At 33.6% G+C, this 16502-nt stretch overlaps 1 protein-coding gene across 3 annotated transcripts in view; it reads right to left on the bottom strand.

The window, feature by feature from the left end:
• The window catches only part of LOC150109475 (armadillo repeat-containing protein 8-like), a 235349-nt gene that overhangs the window by 179668 nt on the left and 39179 nt on the right, over window positions 1-16502 (bottom strand). For all 3 annotated transcript variants that reach the window (XM_090408488.1, XM_090408504.1, XM_090408496.1), the window contains exons 2-4: window positions 14744-14817; window positions 13700-13771; window positions 6602-6744 (exon numbers count right to left, since the gene is read on the bottom strand). In XM_090408488.1, the coding sequence (XP_090264614.1) occupies window positions 6602-6744; window positions 13700-13771; window positions 14744-14817 (289 nt within the window). The remainder of the gene's footprint in view (window positions 1-6601; window positions 6745-13699; window positions 13772-14743; window positions 14818-16502) is intronic.

The raw sequence follows: 16502 nt of genomic DNA, 5'->3' as shown, positions 1-16502 counted from the left end.
ATAGGCTGTTTCAACTGATGACAGCCATGAGGTGTGTGGTTAGGCTTAACGGCCTCAGTAGTCAACCACTAATAGCGAAACTACAAGCACTGCTGCTATATTCTTTTTACAGTAAAATTCATTTTAACATAATTTTATCCAAATAATGATATTTTTTAAACATCTTTTACATTTTCAGTTACCTAAATTAATGATAATATTTTCCATAAACAACATCAAGTAAAGAAATTAAAAAATCTTAAAACAGGGTAGCAGGGATTTCGAAGTGCTAGATCAAGGAACTGTATCAGTGGATTTGCTGTAACCAAGATGACCACACTGCTGCCAAATGGTGAGAGTGATTGTGCAGTCTTGACCTGAGTGGTTAAATGTGGAGTTTTCCATTAAGAAGAAATATATGTGGAATTAGAGCTGATAAGTATAACAAACTTGGAAGACTGCTTGCAGCAATGCCATGGCATAAGAAACTGCAATGGTTGTATGTTGACAGAGCATGGGAGAAAGTGAATGAGTGTTTCACGCCACAAAAAAAAAAATTGTGGAGAGAATTCAAAAAGAAAGGTGATCAGCAGACAAATGAACAGTATACAAAGCAAACACAGAAAGGTGACCAGTTTAGTAAGGAAAGCAAATTCAAAGCATAAGAGGAATTAGATGTGTAAGCCAAAGGTAATCTTGCAGTAAGAGTTACTCATGGGTGTAACTAACTGAAAAGAGACCTCAGCACATTCCATAACAATATATGGAGAACTGATTAAGACTTCTCATTGAATGGTTATTCCTTTCCTTTCTTATGATATATCATCTTAATGCAAACAGATACTTAATAAATATTTACTTGGATACTGAAGTAATGAAGTTGGGATGGTTGTTTAATTCTGTAGAGAGGATTTGAAATAGGAAGTGATGAATATTTAGTGTGTAGCAGGATAAGATTGAATTTCATATTGAAAAATAAAGAGAGTGTAAGAAATCTTTAAAACAAATCAAAGTTCACCAGCTTTCACTATAGACTGAAAAAATCACACAGTTTGAAAACAAGAACCAAATCTTGCAGATTCAGTGGCACACCATGAAGAAAACACTGAATGATTCAGCTAGACATACAGTGAGGTAATCTACAAGGATAGAAAAATCAGAAAGTTAAAAAGGCTATCGAGGAAAAGAAGAAAGCATATCAAAAAGTTCCTGGCAAGATAGCCAGCTTGTGCTCTTATAGAATACAGAGAAAATTGTAAGAAAGCAAAGCACTGTGTAAAACTAGCTACACAAAAGTCATAGGAAGACTTTGATAAGAAATAAATATCAGTAAGCTGGTTAAATATTCTGGATGCTAATGAGAAAGATTAGAAATGGAGGAGAGTACTGTAGAAGGAATCAGAGATGATAAAGGTGACATGAAAACTGAAGATAAAGATATTCTAGATGTCTGGAGCAATTAATTTGAAAGACTGCTAAATGAAACAAGCAGTGTCAGCATGGTGGTAGAAAACAGGAAAACATATCCATACTTTAAACAGAAAAAGCCATAAAAAAATCGGACATGTGGAAAGTCAGTTGGAGCATATGATACTCAACAGAAATGCTCAAATATGAAGGTATAAAAGTTTTGCAGTGGCTACACTGCAGAATTCAGAAGGCCTGGCTAGAGGATTTGGAGTAGAGCTATCATATTACCCATGCATAAAAAATAAAATAAAACTGATTTTGAGTAAAACATTTCAGCTATTTAGGCAGAATTTTTAATGAAGATGGAAAATTAAATTATGGAAATAGACATCAGAATTAGTAAAGCTAGTATGGTAGGAAGTCTGCTGAATAAATTTATATGGAATAAGAGAGAAATTAGTCAAGACTAAATTAACTGTATACAAGACATTGTTCAAACCAATTTTAAGTTATATATCTGAGAGTTAAGTTAAAAATAAAATACTTCATCAAGAACTGGAGACCACAGATCTGAGAGTTTTGAGAAAGATTACAGGAGTGAACATGGCACTGGCTTCAATGGGAGCACAATATTAAAAATGAGGATATTAGGAAATAACTTTCCGCTGTTTAATACAGGAATGTGTTAGCAAAGCTAATCTCGGGTGGTATAGTATGGTCACTTAAAGAGAATGGGAGAGAAAAGATTAACAAAGCAAGTGTCTGCCAGGTTGGCAGGAAAAGATCTACAGGAAGACCAAGATGTAGATGGATGGCAGTAAAAAGTATCTTAGAAGAGAAATATATAAGATCTGATAATGTTATAGTTTTGAAATACAACATATTAATTTGGAGGAAAATTTCAGAAATTAGTAATGATGTAACTTTTTCATATATCCTGTACATCATCTGAGGATACATACGATAAATTTGATGATGATGACTAAATAAAGGGATGACACGACTGGAGTCATAGAAAAGCATGAAAGCAAACAGAAGGCAACATTCTTTGGTCTACTATAAGAATCATTAATCTAGGCAAACCTATAAACTTCTGTGAATCTCATCATCATCATCATCAAATTTCTACCATGTCCTCAAGGGGTGTACAGGATATGATAGTACTACATGAAAAATTTACATTATTACTAACTTCCATTTTCCTCCAAATCTGATCTGATAATGTTGGAGTCTTGATAAGTAAAAGACTTATCAAGACTCCAACATTATCAGATCTTATATTCCTATCATCTAAGGAACTTTGTACAGTATCAATCCACATATATCTTGGTCTTCCTCTGGGTCATTTTCCTACCAACCTGGCAGAGAACACTTGTTTTTCTAATCTTTCCTTGCACATTCTGTTTAAGTGACCATACTACCTTAGAATAGCTTTGCTAACGCATTCCTGGATGCTGACCATGTCAAGTTCTTTCCTAATATCCTCATTTTTAATATGATAATACCATTAATGCCATCTGTTCACGCCTCTAATCTTTCTCAGGACTCTCACATCTGCGGTCTCTAGTCCTTGGTCAAGTGTTTTACTTCTGACCCAGCTCACACATCCATAAGTGAAAATTGGTTTGAACACTGTCTTGTATACAGCTAATTTAGTGTTTTGCCTAATTTCTCATTAATTCCATATGAATTTATTCAAGTGACTTCCTACCATACCAACTTTGTTGATTCTATTGTCTATTTCCATATATAATTTACCATCTTTACTAAATATTGTGCCTAAGTAACTGAAACGTTTTACATTTTCCACAGGTTCTCCATTCAAAAATGCAGTTGACATTTTCAATGATTCTGCCTATTTTCATTGTCTTTGTCTTTTTATTGCTGACCTTCATACCATACCTATTACAACAGTTATTCAATTTAGTCAGGGAATCTTGCAGATTTGTAGCGAATTTATTTAGAAGTATAACATCGTCCATATAAAACAAAGAGTTGACACTAACATCTCCAATTTTGATATCAGGTTTAATACCACTTTCCTTCATAATGTGATCCATATAGATAATGAATAACAGAGGGGTTAATATACATCCTTGTCTCACACTAGATTTAACATTAAACCATATTCCTGTACTTCCTTCAATTCTAACTGCTGACTTACAACTCAAATAAAGACTAAGTATTGCTTGATATAATGCCCCATTGACACCATATAACTGTAGCATATTGAATAGCTTCTCTCTCTTGGCCTTGTCATATGCCTTTTCCAGATCGACAAAACTTAAATATAGATCTTTAAGTTATATTCCCATGCTTTCTCAACTATTTGTCGTAAAGTGAAGATCTGATCCTGACATCCTCTATTTGGCTTGAATCCAGCTTGTTCTTCACCAAGCTTTTCTTCCACAATTCTTCTCAACCGTTTCTCAAGTATACTTGCATAAATCTTGCCAGGAACACTCAGTAAGGAAATACCTCTGTAATTCTCACGTTCAGTTTTATTTCCCTTTTTTTTTTTTTATGTATGGGTACTATGAGAGCTCTACTCCAATTATCGGGAATTCGTCCCTCTGTCCAGGCTTTCTGAACTATGCAGTGCAGACACTGTAAGACTTTGACACCACAATACTGCAGCATTTCTGGTCGAATATCATCTACTCCTGCTGCCTTTCCACATTTCAATCCTTTGATGCCTTTTTCTACTTCAAGTATGGATATGTATTCCTGACTGCATGCCTGTTCAGTGTTTTCTACCACTGTGCAATCACTGCTTGTTTCATTTTGCAATTTTTCGAAGTAATTACTCCATACTTCAAGGATATCTTTTTCTCTTGTTTTCATGTCGCCTTTATCATCTCCAACTCCTTTTACGGCACTCTTTCCTCCATTTCTAAGCTTCTTCAACCACCTACAGAATATCTTACCACCTTCCTGATATTTATATTCTATGTTCTTGCCAAAATCCTCCCATGACTTTTGTTCAGCTAATTTTACACAGTGTTTAGCTTTCTTACATTTGTCTCTGTATTCTCTAAGAGCACAAGCTGACTTATTTGCCAGGAACTTTTGATATACTTTCTTCTTTTCCTTCACTGTCTCTTTAACTTCCTGTGTCCACCATGGAGTTCTGATTTTTCTATCTTGCAGACAACCTCACCACATGCATCTCTGCCTGAATCAATCAGGGCTTAGTTCCTGCTCTCAAACTCTTTCATTTTTTCCTGAATAATATTTGTGTATTTTAGTCTACAGTTCGCATCTGAGAGCTGCTCAACTTTTATTCTCTTTAAAACTTTCTTACATGTTCTTCTTTTCAATATGAAATTCAATTTTATCCGGTTAAAGGCTAAATGGTGATCATTTCAATTGCAAATCCTCTAAACACTTTGCTGTCCTCCATCAGTGGGAAAACATCACTATCAACAATATCATAGTCAATGAGACTTTTCTTATTCCTTGCCACGAATTTGTGCACATTTTTATGTTGGAACATGGTGTTAGTAATAACGAGTCCATGTCCTGAGCAGAAATCCCACAAGTATTTGTTTATCCATTATTATTACCATTATTATTAGCTATTATTATTACCACAACCATTATTATTAGCTTTGCTCTTTTCTCCAAATTTTCCCAAAATATTTTTGTATGTCTGACAATCATTTCCTACTCTGCTATTTAGATCCCCAACAAGGACTAGTATATCACATAAACCATTCACTGCCATTTTATGAAATGAGATGATTCATTGATGACTTCTAGAATTGTCAGTGAACCATATCATTGAGCAAACAGAAAGTTGATGATGAACGTGAGTTTTTTTTTTTTTATATAAGAACAGCAATTTTTATTATTAAAAGTAAGCTAGCTTGTTTGATCCATCATGTATTTCTGTTACGAAAGAATATAATATAAAGCATCAATCATGAGAGTAAACATAAAGGACAATGATTTACTTGAACTTAGTGGGGGGGAGGGAACTCAGTATTTAAGAGAATTTTGAAATGATTTGCAAAATATCTGAAAAACAATGCTTGTAATCAATTGGGGGGTTATGCTAATTTAAGTGCTTTACTGATTCAAAATTAAAAAAAAAAAAAAAAAAAAAAACATTTAGTAGCTGTTGATATCAGTTCTCTGTTGAAAGAAACTGAAACAGAATATAGTGATTTTTTTATATTCAGCTGTGATCAGTTTAGCATCAATTTTTTTTTTTTCCATTTATGAACTGAAAAGGATAAATTACCACAGTTTTCTGATAAAAGAATCCTAGATAACTCATGATACTGCTGACTGCATTCCTCTTGAATATTTTCTTTCACTGTATTTGAATTTTTCTAATTCATTCTTACATCCAAGATATTTTTCTCTTCAGTTTTTTTGCACCCTATCACCTCTTTCCTTTGACATTACTTTCCTACATTTCTGAGCCACATTGTATATTTGCATCTATTCATCTCTGAAACTTACTTTTGATTCATTTCAATATGATATTCATTTTACCCTGTTCAAAACTAAATGATGATCTATTTCCTTTTTGATAAACTATTCCTTATAGTTATAAGTATCTCACTTGTTTTTGTCTTCATCTTGGTATCACCTATCAATTCAATATTTCTGTAATTCCATTAAAAGACTTTTCACTGTTAGCTGGGCAACAACTCAGCTGGAATTATATCTGATAATGAAACATTTGTTTATTGCTAATTCATTACAAAACACAGTTTGGTCAGGTAAATTCCAAACTGTCAGCCCATCTTCATTTGTTCAGTAGTCAAGAAGATATTAAGAATGGGATATGTGAACAATCTAGTTGGTTTTCCGCATTCCTTATAGGATACATGAAGGTCTCTGCAATTACCTAGCTTTGATCTTTATCTGATCATACTATTTCAATATGCCATACAATTTTAAAAATAGTGAATTCATACTCACCATTTGTTTTTCATATTTTCATTTAATAGCAATTCTGATATTGCTATTAAATGAAATTAATAGTTCAATTGCAGTCTCCTGAATATTGCCTTCAGGAGACTGCAATTGAACTAAGTCAAAGACTGCTTCATATAATTCTTGTAAATAATTCTGAATCATTATAATAACAGCAAGTTAGAATTTTTTTTTTTTTGAGGAAATAAGTTAACTTGTATAAATAAGTCAAAAATGATAAAACTAAGACTAAATAAATGACAAAATAATTAAAACATTTTACCTCTTAACAACACAGTTATCACTCCAGCATCAATCAATGCCTTCACGTGATCATCTGTACCTTTTGCAAGACTTCCTATAGTTACTACAGTTTCAACTAAAAGTTCAGTGCTAGAGCTCTCATGTGTCAAAATCTGTAACAATCTTGATTTTAAAATAAAGAAAATTAAAAAGTTATAGTTATCAGTTATTGAACTGTTCACATCTATTAATTTAATTAATGTAATCTGCAAGTTATTTACTTTGAATATTACTGTAAACATATAACGTTTTGGTAAACATATAACATTATATAAATCAAATTACATGAGAAATCAAAACTTCATAATTCAGAACAGAATCATACATCAGCTACTTAATTCTGAATAAGAGTTATATCCATTTTTTAAATTAAAAAAGTAATTAACTTCTGTAATGAAATTAAGTTTTTTTAATTTAAATAATTTAAAAAGCCAATTATTACACAAGTTTGTACATACCATGGATAAATAATCACTATATCTGAAAATATTCATAAATTATTTCTATATCAATATATGATAATTAAACTTCATGCAAAGAACTATTTCAGCCTTTTTTTTTTTTATATAAAAAAGTCTTATAAACTCAAAGAGTCTATACAAGCTTGTCCAGACAGGGTTTTTTAAAAATCCATGCCCGTGGTGAGACTCGAACTAACATCTGTCGGTTGGAGAGAAGGTATGCTACCCACTCGATCAACCAGGCAGCCTCATATGCTTCTCAGACAACCATTATGATTTTTATAAATAAAAAACTATTCTCTCATGGAATTTGCTTTTCATCAACACTTGAAACTCTCACATTTATGTGCTCCTAATAATGTTCCAAAATATTGCTGTCGTTTAATTCCCCCATCCTCATTTTGTAAATCCCTCATTATATTGTGTTATAGTTTTCTCTAGGAAGTTCTTTCATTTCCCATTGATAATTATATTCTTCTTAATAATGAAATGGCTAATTGAACTCAGATTTACCTGATACATCATTTGAACGATCGTCATTTCTGCTGGATAAATGTCTAAGCTCTCAGAACTGAGTTCTAGTTATTATATTCTCATTCTTCAATTTGTTCCACATAATTTGGATCCTTGTCTAATTCATTAATTTTTTAGAAGCCTCCTTATGAAATGGTTTTGAATTTTAATAGCAAATTTCAGATCATTATAATACTTTTCTGCTCACAAAATGTTTATTAATTTCAATTTATTAGCTAACAACTAACCAATAATTGCAAAACAATCCATTTTCATCCCACAATACGACACTGATATTTACTTAATATAAAATGTGTACTAAAGAGTCTATTTTACTTATAATATTAGCATACCAGGGTGCTTAAGGCTCAAAGCTGTATAACTGAGAGACCTCCACATAGCCTTTAAAGGAATTCGGAGAACCAACTAGGGCTTCTGACCTAATGTCCAATCCTCACCTTCTCGTGGTACACCGTGTTGGTATCTACCTGGATACTGAACAAACAAGGATGGGCTGGCAATTTGGAATTAAGTTGACCAAATTGTATTCTTATTGGCTTAAACCACAATATAAAATGATGGTACAATATAACAGAATCTCATGTTGAATGGGGTGTCACCCGGAGGCTCCCGTTGTTTACGCCAGGGAACCAGCACAAACAGCAAAAAGTCAGCTACTGGAACAAATCATGAAACACACCCCCCCAACTCAACATCAGAGTTCAAGATCAGTAATATCAACATAAGAAGCCTGAATGGCAAGGAAATGGAGCTAGCTGAGGAATTGGATAACTACCAGATTAACATAACAGGGGGTTGACTGAAACAAACAAACAAACAAAAAAAAAAAACTGATGAGATCTTTCTGAGCAATAAATACAAAATGCTACATTCATGCAATGACAATCAAAAAAAAACAAGGAGTAGCCATATTATTGAACACTAAATACCAGGCTAATCTTCTTGAATGGCAGGCAATTTCAAGTAGAGTGATATGGGCAAATATCAGAATTGGGAACTGGACAATGATGAGACTTACTTGTGCCTATGGTCTCACAGAAGGTTCTACTAAGGTAGAAGTGGAGGAATTTTTTGAGGCTTTAGAGAAAGCAACTGACACAATGAAAAAGGAAGTTGGTCCATGTTGGGAATCTAAATAGCAGAGTAGGAGATGATTGTCAGACATACAAAATTATTTTGGAAAAATTTGGAGAAAAGAGCAAAGCTAATAATAATGACAAATACCTGTTGGATTTCTACTCAGGATATGGACTAGTTATTACTAACACAATGTTCCAACATAAAAAAGTACACAAATTCATTTGGAGAGAAGAGGCAAGGAAAAAGAAAAGTCTCGTAGACAATGTTATTGCTGATAGTGATATTTTCTCACTGATGCAAGATACTAGTGTACAGAGGAGTTGAAATTGGAAGTGATTACCATTTAGTCTTGAGCAGGATAAAACTGAATTTCATATTTTAAATAAGAACACGTAAGAAAGTTTTAAAGCGAATAAAAATTGAGCAGCTGTCAGATGTGGACTTTAGACTAAAATAAACAAACATTATTCAAGAAAAAATGAACGAGTGAGAACAGGAACCAAACCTTGGAGATTCAGCCAGAGAGTCATGTGGTGAGGTTGTCTGCAAGGATAGAAAAATCAGAACTCCATGGTGGACACAGGAACTTAAACAGGCAGTGAAGGAAAGGGAGAAAGCATATCAAAAGTTCCTGGCAAATAAGTCAGCTTGAAAGACTGATAAGAAGAAAGAAAATAAATATCAAGGAGGCAGAACACGATATTTTGGAATTTGTTGAACAAGCACAGAAATGGAGGAAAGAGCTGTAAAAGGAATTAGAGATGAAAAGTGGAAAAAAGATATTCCTTGATGTATGGAGTAATTACTTCAAAAAATTGCTAAATGAAACAAGAAGTGATAGCACCATGGTAAAAAACAATCAACAGACATGCAACCTGGAATACATATCCATACTTGAAGTAGAAATAGCCATCAAAAGCCTGAAATGTGCAAAGGCAGCAGGATTAGATGAAAGGAAGGTGTTGTGTATATGTCTGAGTTCGGTTGAAAGGACTTGATTATTTTTTTAATTCTGTAATCACTTAGCCATTGGAAAGGAAGGTGTTGTGTATATGTTTGAGTTTGATTGAAAGGGCCTTTCAACTGAACTTAAACATATACACAATACCTTCCTTTCCAATGGCTACAGTGATTATAGAATTAAAAAAATAATGAAGTCCTTCCTCATTCCCCAACCATCTCCTCAGAAATGCCATCATCAAACCTTACATCCATGGCACATCAGAAAAAAATTGTTAAAAAAATACAACCTCCATACAGCTTTTAAGCCCCACTGTAAACTTGCTACCCATATCTGTTCCACCAAAGATCAGTTCCCTCCTCTCTTAGTACCTGGAGTATATAGAGTACCTTGTTCCTGTAAACTGGCTTACTTTGGACAGACAGATCAGCAACCATTCGGTTATAAGAACACAAGTCATACATCTGCAATCACGATTATGGTCAATCTGGCCTTGCAGACCATGTTTTGGATACAACCCACAGGATCTCCTGGAAAAAACCAGGAGATCCTGTGGGTTGAAGTATCACTCGTCTTAGGTTTCTCAGCCGTCTCTTACCTGGGTCTGCTGCCATGTGAGGTCCACTGCCAGTCATCAAAAGAAAAGCGTCTTGAGGTTTTGCCATCTTTTCCCTGGATCCAAAGCCATGAGAAGTCTGATGTTGATCACTAGCATAGTGTTAGATCTCGAATAAGAAATTTTCATTAAAAAAATTAGTTCATTAAAGATCTAACAAGAATAAAATAACAACTAAGAGATACTTGTACTATAGTAGGAAAACAAATTGTAAGAGGAAGCATAAATGAATAACTGTAATGTGAAGTACAAGGGAAAGATGAATTTTGTTTATCTAAATAGAAATTCCGTTTTGTAAGTTGTAATGATCAAATTGTAGTCTGTGTGAATTGTATATCAAGCATAAACAAAAGTCCGAAGGTTGCATGCTAGCAACCCAGTTTAGCGTAATGCCTGAGGAGAAGGCTTATGCGGAAGGCGAATTGAGCTCATGTTCCCCGAAAAGAGCGCTCCTCAAGGAGCAGAGTTGTGACGAAACAGCTTAAGGACACAAGGGAAAGTGCCATGTGAAGATTTCTGCAGCGGAAAAGAGGGCGCAACGGAGATAGAATAAATAAGGATTCGCGAGAGTTTCAATTACTCTCGAGTTTGTTCCTGTTCTTGCTTGGACCTGTGGTTGCTGACCAGTGGAAGAAAGCACTACGATGTCAGACGACGAGCCTTTCCCCATGGATGCTTGATGGGTACCGGACGGACAGTACGCGAGAAGTCGGCGTCCACTGTTTCGGGCCATCGGTAGAAGACCTACCGGAATGAGGCAGCGGAAGAGTTTTTCCTAAAGATGGTAACGCTGACCAGAGTGACCCGCTAAAGACCGAGACGAATGCTAGCATTGCTAAAGTGCAGAGAAAGGCCTTGTCGGATGAACAACATGACCTCTACATGGACGCAACCTGTTGAAGTGTAGAGTTGTATCCAACAAAGGAAGTCGGACCAGGAGGAGACGGTAATCAAACACAGTGATGGTAACGTACAGAACTTTCTTACTTATTTTCCAATTGTATTAGAAGAAAAGGTGAATCAGTTTCTAGTGGAAAGGAAATTAGGGAACTTTGAATGACTAATATGCTTAGCAATTTGTTGATTTTTCATTAGACTGGTTGTCTGAAAACTTATGCACATGTGTGTACCCAAATTAATGTGAGGAGCTAGTATTGTAGATAGAATCTAATTAGAATTTTGTATTGTGAATGTTATGTGTATCATTGATTAACTTAGAGGCTAGAGTTGTTGATTATTTATTAGAATGTTCACTTGTATTCACCAGTTTGATTTAGTATTTAATTGATTAAATTCTTGTGTATGTTTGATCTAAATGTAAGTGCTCTAAGATCCTAATAAACATGTTTTGTTATGTAAACCTGAGTTTTGCCTGAGCATGTGACTAACCTACCACTCATAAAATCTGAACCTATGTGAAAGGAATAAGATAGGGGAATTTAGAATGTTAGAGTCACAACTGCAAACTAAGAATCCTACAGATGTTGTAGAGCTCTAGTAAGAAAAAATAGGCGTTAAGATTCTGGGAAGGTCTCTTTGAACAAGGATTTTCCTGTCTAGGACTCTGACTGACGCAGCCTCAAAAAACAAATTTGTCAGTGTCTGAAAAGGAGACGGCCCCAGAAAGAAGGTCTAGAGAATTCATTCTTAGTTGGTGACTAATTTTCACTTTCATAGGGAAGTTACAAAAGGGTGATTTGAGGTTTTAAGGTTAGAAAATTCTGGAAGGGATAGATCACAGTATAGGGAAGGAAGTTACACTAAAGAAGGCATCAAATGTTTAGAAAAAACAACGTTGTAACAATAGCAACTACTTGTCGTACAGTCATTGCCACCACATCGTTGAATTAAAGGTTAAAGAGGCACCCCTTTCGAGTCATCAGAATTCAAGAACTGGCCTACCAGTCTGGAACTTGGGTGGGGAGGGTGCTCCCCCTAGTGTGTGTGTGTGTGTGTGTGTGTGTGTTTTAGTCAATTGTGACGATGGAGAGTAGAGAATGAGTGTTCAGAGTGCACATGTAGTTAGTATATAGGCCTTCCATGATGAGCCTTCAGAATCCATGTAGATGCCTATATAAGATCAAGCCATGATCACTGTTGAAAAACAAATAAATTTGTTAGACTACAGAGTGTGAGCTAATAAGATATAGTAGAATGTAACAAATGGTGGCAGCTGACATTAGATTGCTGCTTTGGTTAATGTAATAAAGTATTTATAACAGCCAAAAGAAATTAATTTCTCATTAAGTACTGCAATTATTTAACAAGGATATATGTAATGGCCTACATGGTCATGACTTAATAAGTGGAATACTGAGTAAGATTGTTGTGAAGACAGTGTGTTCCATAATGTTGGAAACTGAAAATACTCTTAATAGTTTCATGAGGAAACTTAGACTAACTGACATAAATTACGAATAATTTAATTACTATTTGTTTATTGATCTAATTACCACACAGCCTTTATGGATTTCTTTAAATTATTATTTCCCAAACCATTTGGTAGTTAACACCCCCAACCGGCCATGACATCTATAGACGTCCAGCAAAATCTGGATACGATTCTGTAACACCTATTGAATAACATGGATAAGAAGTGCAATTTGGTCTCACTATTTCATCCACCACAGCCAGTAGAGAGGTTAGCATACAGAGAAATACCTTTCTGACAAAACCCACCATGGGTTCCCATAAAAAAAATAAATCCTTCCCACAGGCAATAAACCAACCTCCTTTAGTTCTAACCAATGTTTTGGAAATAGGTAGACAGCCAGTCTCTACCCTCCTCATCACTGGCGATTGAGTTCAGGACTACAAACAATTTCAAGACTTTGGGAACAAAAGCATAATATACAATGTCACCATTCATGTTCCTAAATTAAATGGTATTATTGTCTAAAACAGTGAAAAATTCACAAGAGTTTATTTTTCTGAGTTGCAGTGTTAAAAATCCTGCTTGCTTATAGCCAACTAACTTGAGAATTAGTTGCAAAAAAAAAAAAAAATGACAGTCTAGCATTATGAAAGGGGAAGTGTGTTACCATAAGGCTACACAGGATCTATAGGTTACCACATGACCTCTAAATAAAGTTCAGGGAACCTATGCAAAAAAACATGGAAAACTCTGGGATAGAGTTATCAGTGATACTGAGCAGCTCATGTCAAAGAGGTTGTCAAACTTCTTAGTTGTAGAAAAAAATTTATATTTTATTAATTTGTTCATGCACTATTCTATAAAATATTTTAATTAAAATGTGTGCTATGAGAATGATATTCAAAATGTTTAAATTAAATCAAACAAACACAATTTACAATTGCAGTGGCTGTTGCAACTTTATTCACATAAAATAAAACCACACCCTGCATAAAGAAGCAAAGACATGTTAAAAACAAATACATATCAAGAAATGAAAAGGAAAAGCATACCTTGGAACAACTCCCATTTGAATAACTGATCCTTTTTGGCGATTGCTTCCTATTACAGAATTCTTTAAATGTCTAAAAGACACATTGTAAAGCATAAAAAATGTGCTCACATACAGAGAAATTGCCAGTGCTGAATATTTTTTTATGTTTTAATGAGAACTAAATCATAAATAACAACAAACTATATAACTTTAAATCGAATTATAAAAATAAGAATATTTTAATTATAATCAATGGCAGCAAAATAATGGTTAAGTTTAAAAAAATAAATAAATAAAATAAAATTAATTAATTAATTAATTAAAATAATAAAAAATAAATAAGATAAATTATCAAAGCTCGAGTATCCTGCAATTCCAATATTGCAGGATGCTTGATTAACTTTGAAAATCAAGTATTACAGGAAATAAATGCAATACTTGATTATTAAAGATATGGAGATAACTTCAAAAAACGTACTGCATAAAAAGTCTATCGACATACTATTTGCAATTACATCAACTGCCCAAATGGCCATGAGTGAAACATATCAAACAATTTTATGCTTCATATCAGTATAAGCATATCCAAATGTTAATTCAATTCCAACAGACACTTTGCATCCATGTATTTACTGATGTGCACACATGTTAAGACCGGTACGGAGGTTAACTGTTGTTCATGCATGATTAAAAAAAACATCTTAATATAAAACAAATATACAGTAAAATCAAACATTTAATTCATAAAATGTAACCAGAAACAAATGGAATGTGCAAAATTAACTTTCAGATTGCTTTCATTGCAGTCAATTTTTTTCTTTTTTAATTAAATAACAGCCACCATTAATTTTTTTGATTAACACTGTAAACGAAATTTAATTTATCAAATCTTGCCTCATTAATTAGAATTTACTAAAATTAATTTAAATTACTGATTAAATCATAACACGAAATATAAGTAAATCTTCATAATCAAGTGAAAAATACAGTGCTATATAAAAGCAAAAATAATCTAAAATATTAGAAGTCAGATGATTTTAATGACAAACTATAAACTACTTACACAATGGCTTCCAGGCATGTCTGTGGATCAGGAGAGAAAAGTCGATCAACATATGTACGACTACTTTCAACATCCTATAGATAAATAGCTGTTTTAATTAAATGTTAAAACATGCAACACAGTCAAATACAAAACCATAAAACTGAAGAGAAAATCAAAATAAACTTTTCTGTGTTAACAAGAAACTCGTGACGGGTGAGAGACAATGCAGGCAGATTAACAGTAAGAGTGGCTCAGGCTTCTTGTGAGCACCGAACAGATGGTCTTTAGGAAATGAGCCATAATCTGATTACAGAAACATAATTATCTTGAAATTGTCTTGGATCTTGATGACAACTTTACATTTTAATTTCTTAGTTTCATGACAATCTAGGATATAAGATTTCCTATGTGAACTTTTCAGCAGACTGCTTTAAGGAATTTCCTTTATATTTTCTATTATTTTTCTTCACACTGAATACTTCCTCTCTTATCTATTACATCATAAAATGCAAAAAAAAAAAAAGGAAACTGTTTAAGTAGTCTCCTCACTAAATGTAATTTTTCTTTGCAATATAAATGTGTGGTTCAGATTGGTCATATTTTTACACTTTGTTAACTCAAGTATATGAAATGAGGAAAGGGAGGATTGTTTTTTGAAATTTATAAGGTAGAATAAATAGACTTAAAGTAAATCTTACTAGAATAATAAAGATTGGCTTAGAGGTTGAGCGGAGTAGGCAGTGCAAGGTTCCACCTACTAGTCAAGTATTTCCATTCTATTCTATATTTACGAATCTGTGATTAAGACAGCCTGCCAGTCCTGTTTGCTTGTGATATAGACAGATATATTTCATATACTCATCGTGTTTAATGTTTGTTGATTATGTCTGTCTATAACAGTTCAAGTTACAGGAGCAAGGATTTTACAAACATCTGGAAGTTTCAGAGAAAATCTGAAATACATAGATATGTCAAACATCTGTGTATTACTAAATAACTTAAGGAATTCACAATGTATACTGGAATATAAATCAAAATATAAAATTAAATATAAAATTTAATTTATATTCCAGTATACGTTGTGAATTCCTTAAGTTATTAGTAATCATGTGCAACCAATGTATAAGTCTTTCTACAAGAATATCTATGTATTAATACTTAAGTGTTGGGAGAAATTCAAGTTAGAAGCTTAATGGAGTGAAACAGCACTGAGAAATGATTGAAATATTTAATTCTTCCAATATTTCATCTCAATCACTGAGACATCATCACAGAGTACAATATGAGACTTAACACACACAAAACTAAGTAAAACACATAGATGAAAGACTTGAGACCTAACTACATGGGGAGCCTTCTGTGGTGACCTGCCTAGGATCTTGAAGTATTTGTGATTCACATATTTTGGGAAATTTTATGCAACCTTTTTTATTTAAATTAGGCTGGTTTCTGAGAGCAGTTGTAGATTCAAAAATATTCTCTTCTAAATTTTCTGTGTGAAGCATGGCCTGCAAGGCCTAATTAACCATAGTAATAACTGCTGATGTATTTTTTGTTCTTCCATACAGATGTTGATAGCATGCAAGGCAAAACATTATGGTAAGTTGAAACTTCGATTGTCTAGAGAATTAAACTGGCTGGCCTTTCTCAAAAGATGCCAGGATACAGAAATGTTATTATTATTATCTCAGACCTCCAGGGAGTCATGAACTCATTGAGGAAGGCTATAAATCACCCAAACAAACTGTCATATCTTTGTAAAGTTATGCATTTTTTT

The sequence above is a fragment of the Typopeltis vanoorti genome, chromosome 2, assembly GCF_054136105.1.
Source record: "Typopeltis vanoorti isolate ZY-2024b chromosome 2, IOZ_Tvanoo_1.0, whole genome shotgun sequence".
Lineage (NCBI taxonomy): Eukaryota > Metazoa > Arthropoda > Arachnida > Uropygi > Thelyphonidae > Typopeltis > Typopeltis vanoorti.
This window is presented reverse-complemented; position numbering and strand designations above follow the sequence as displayed.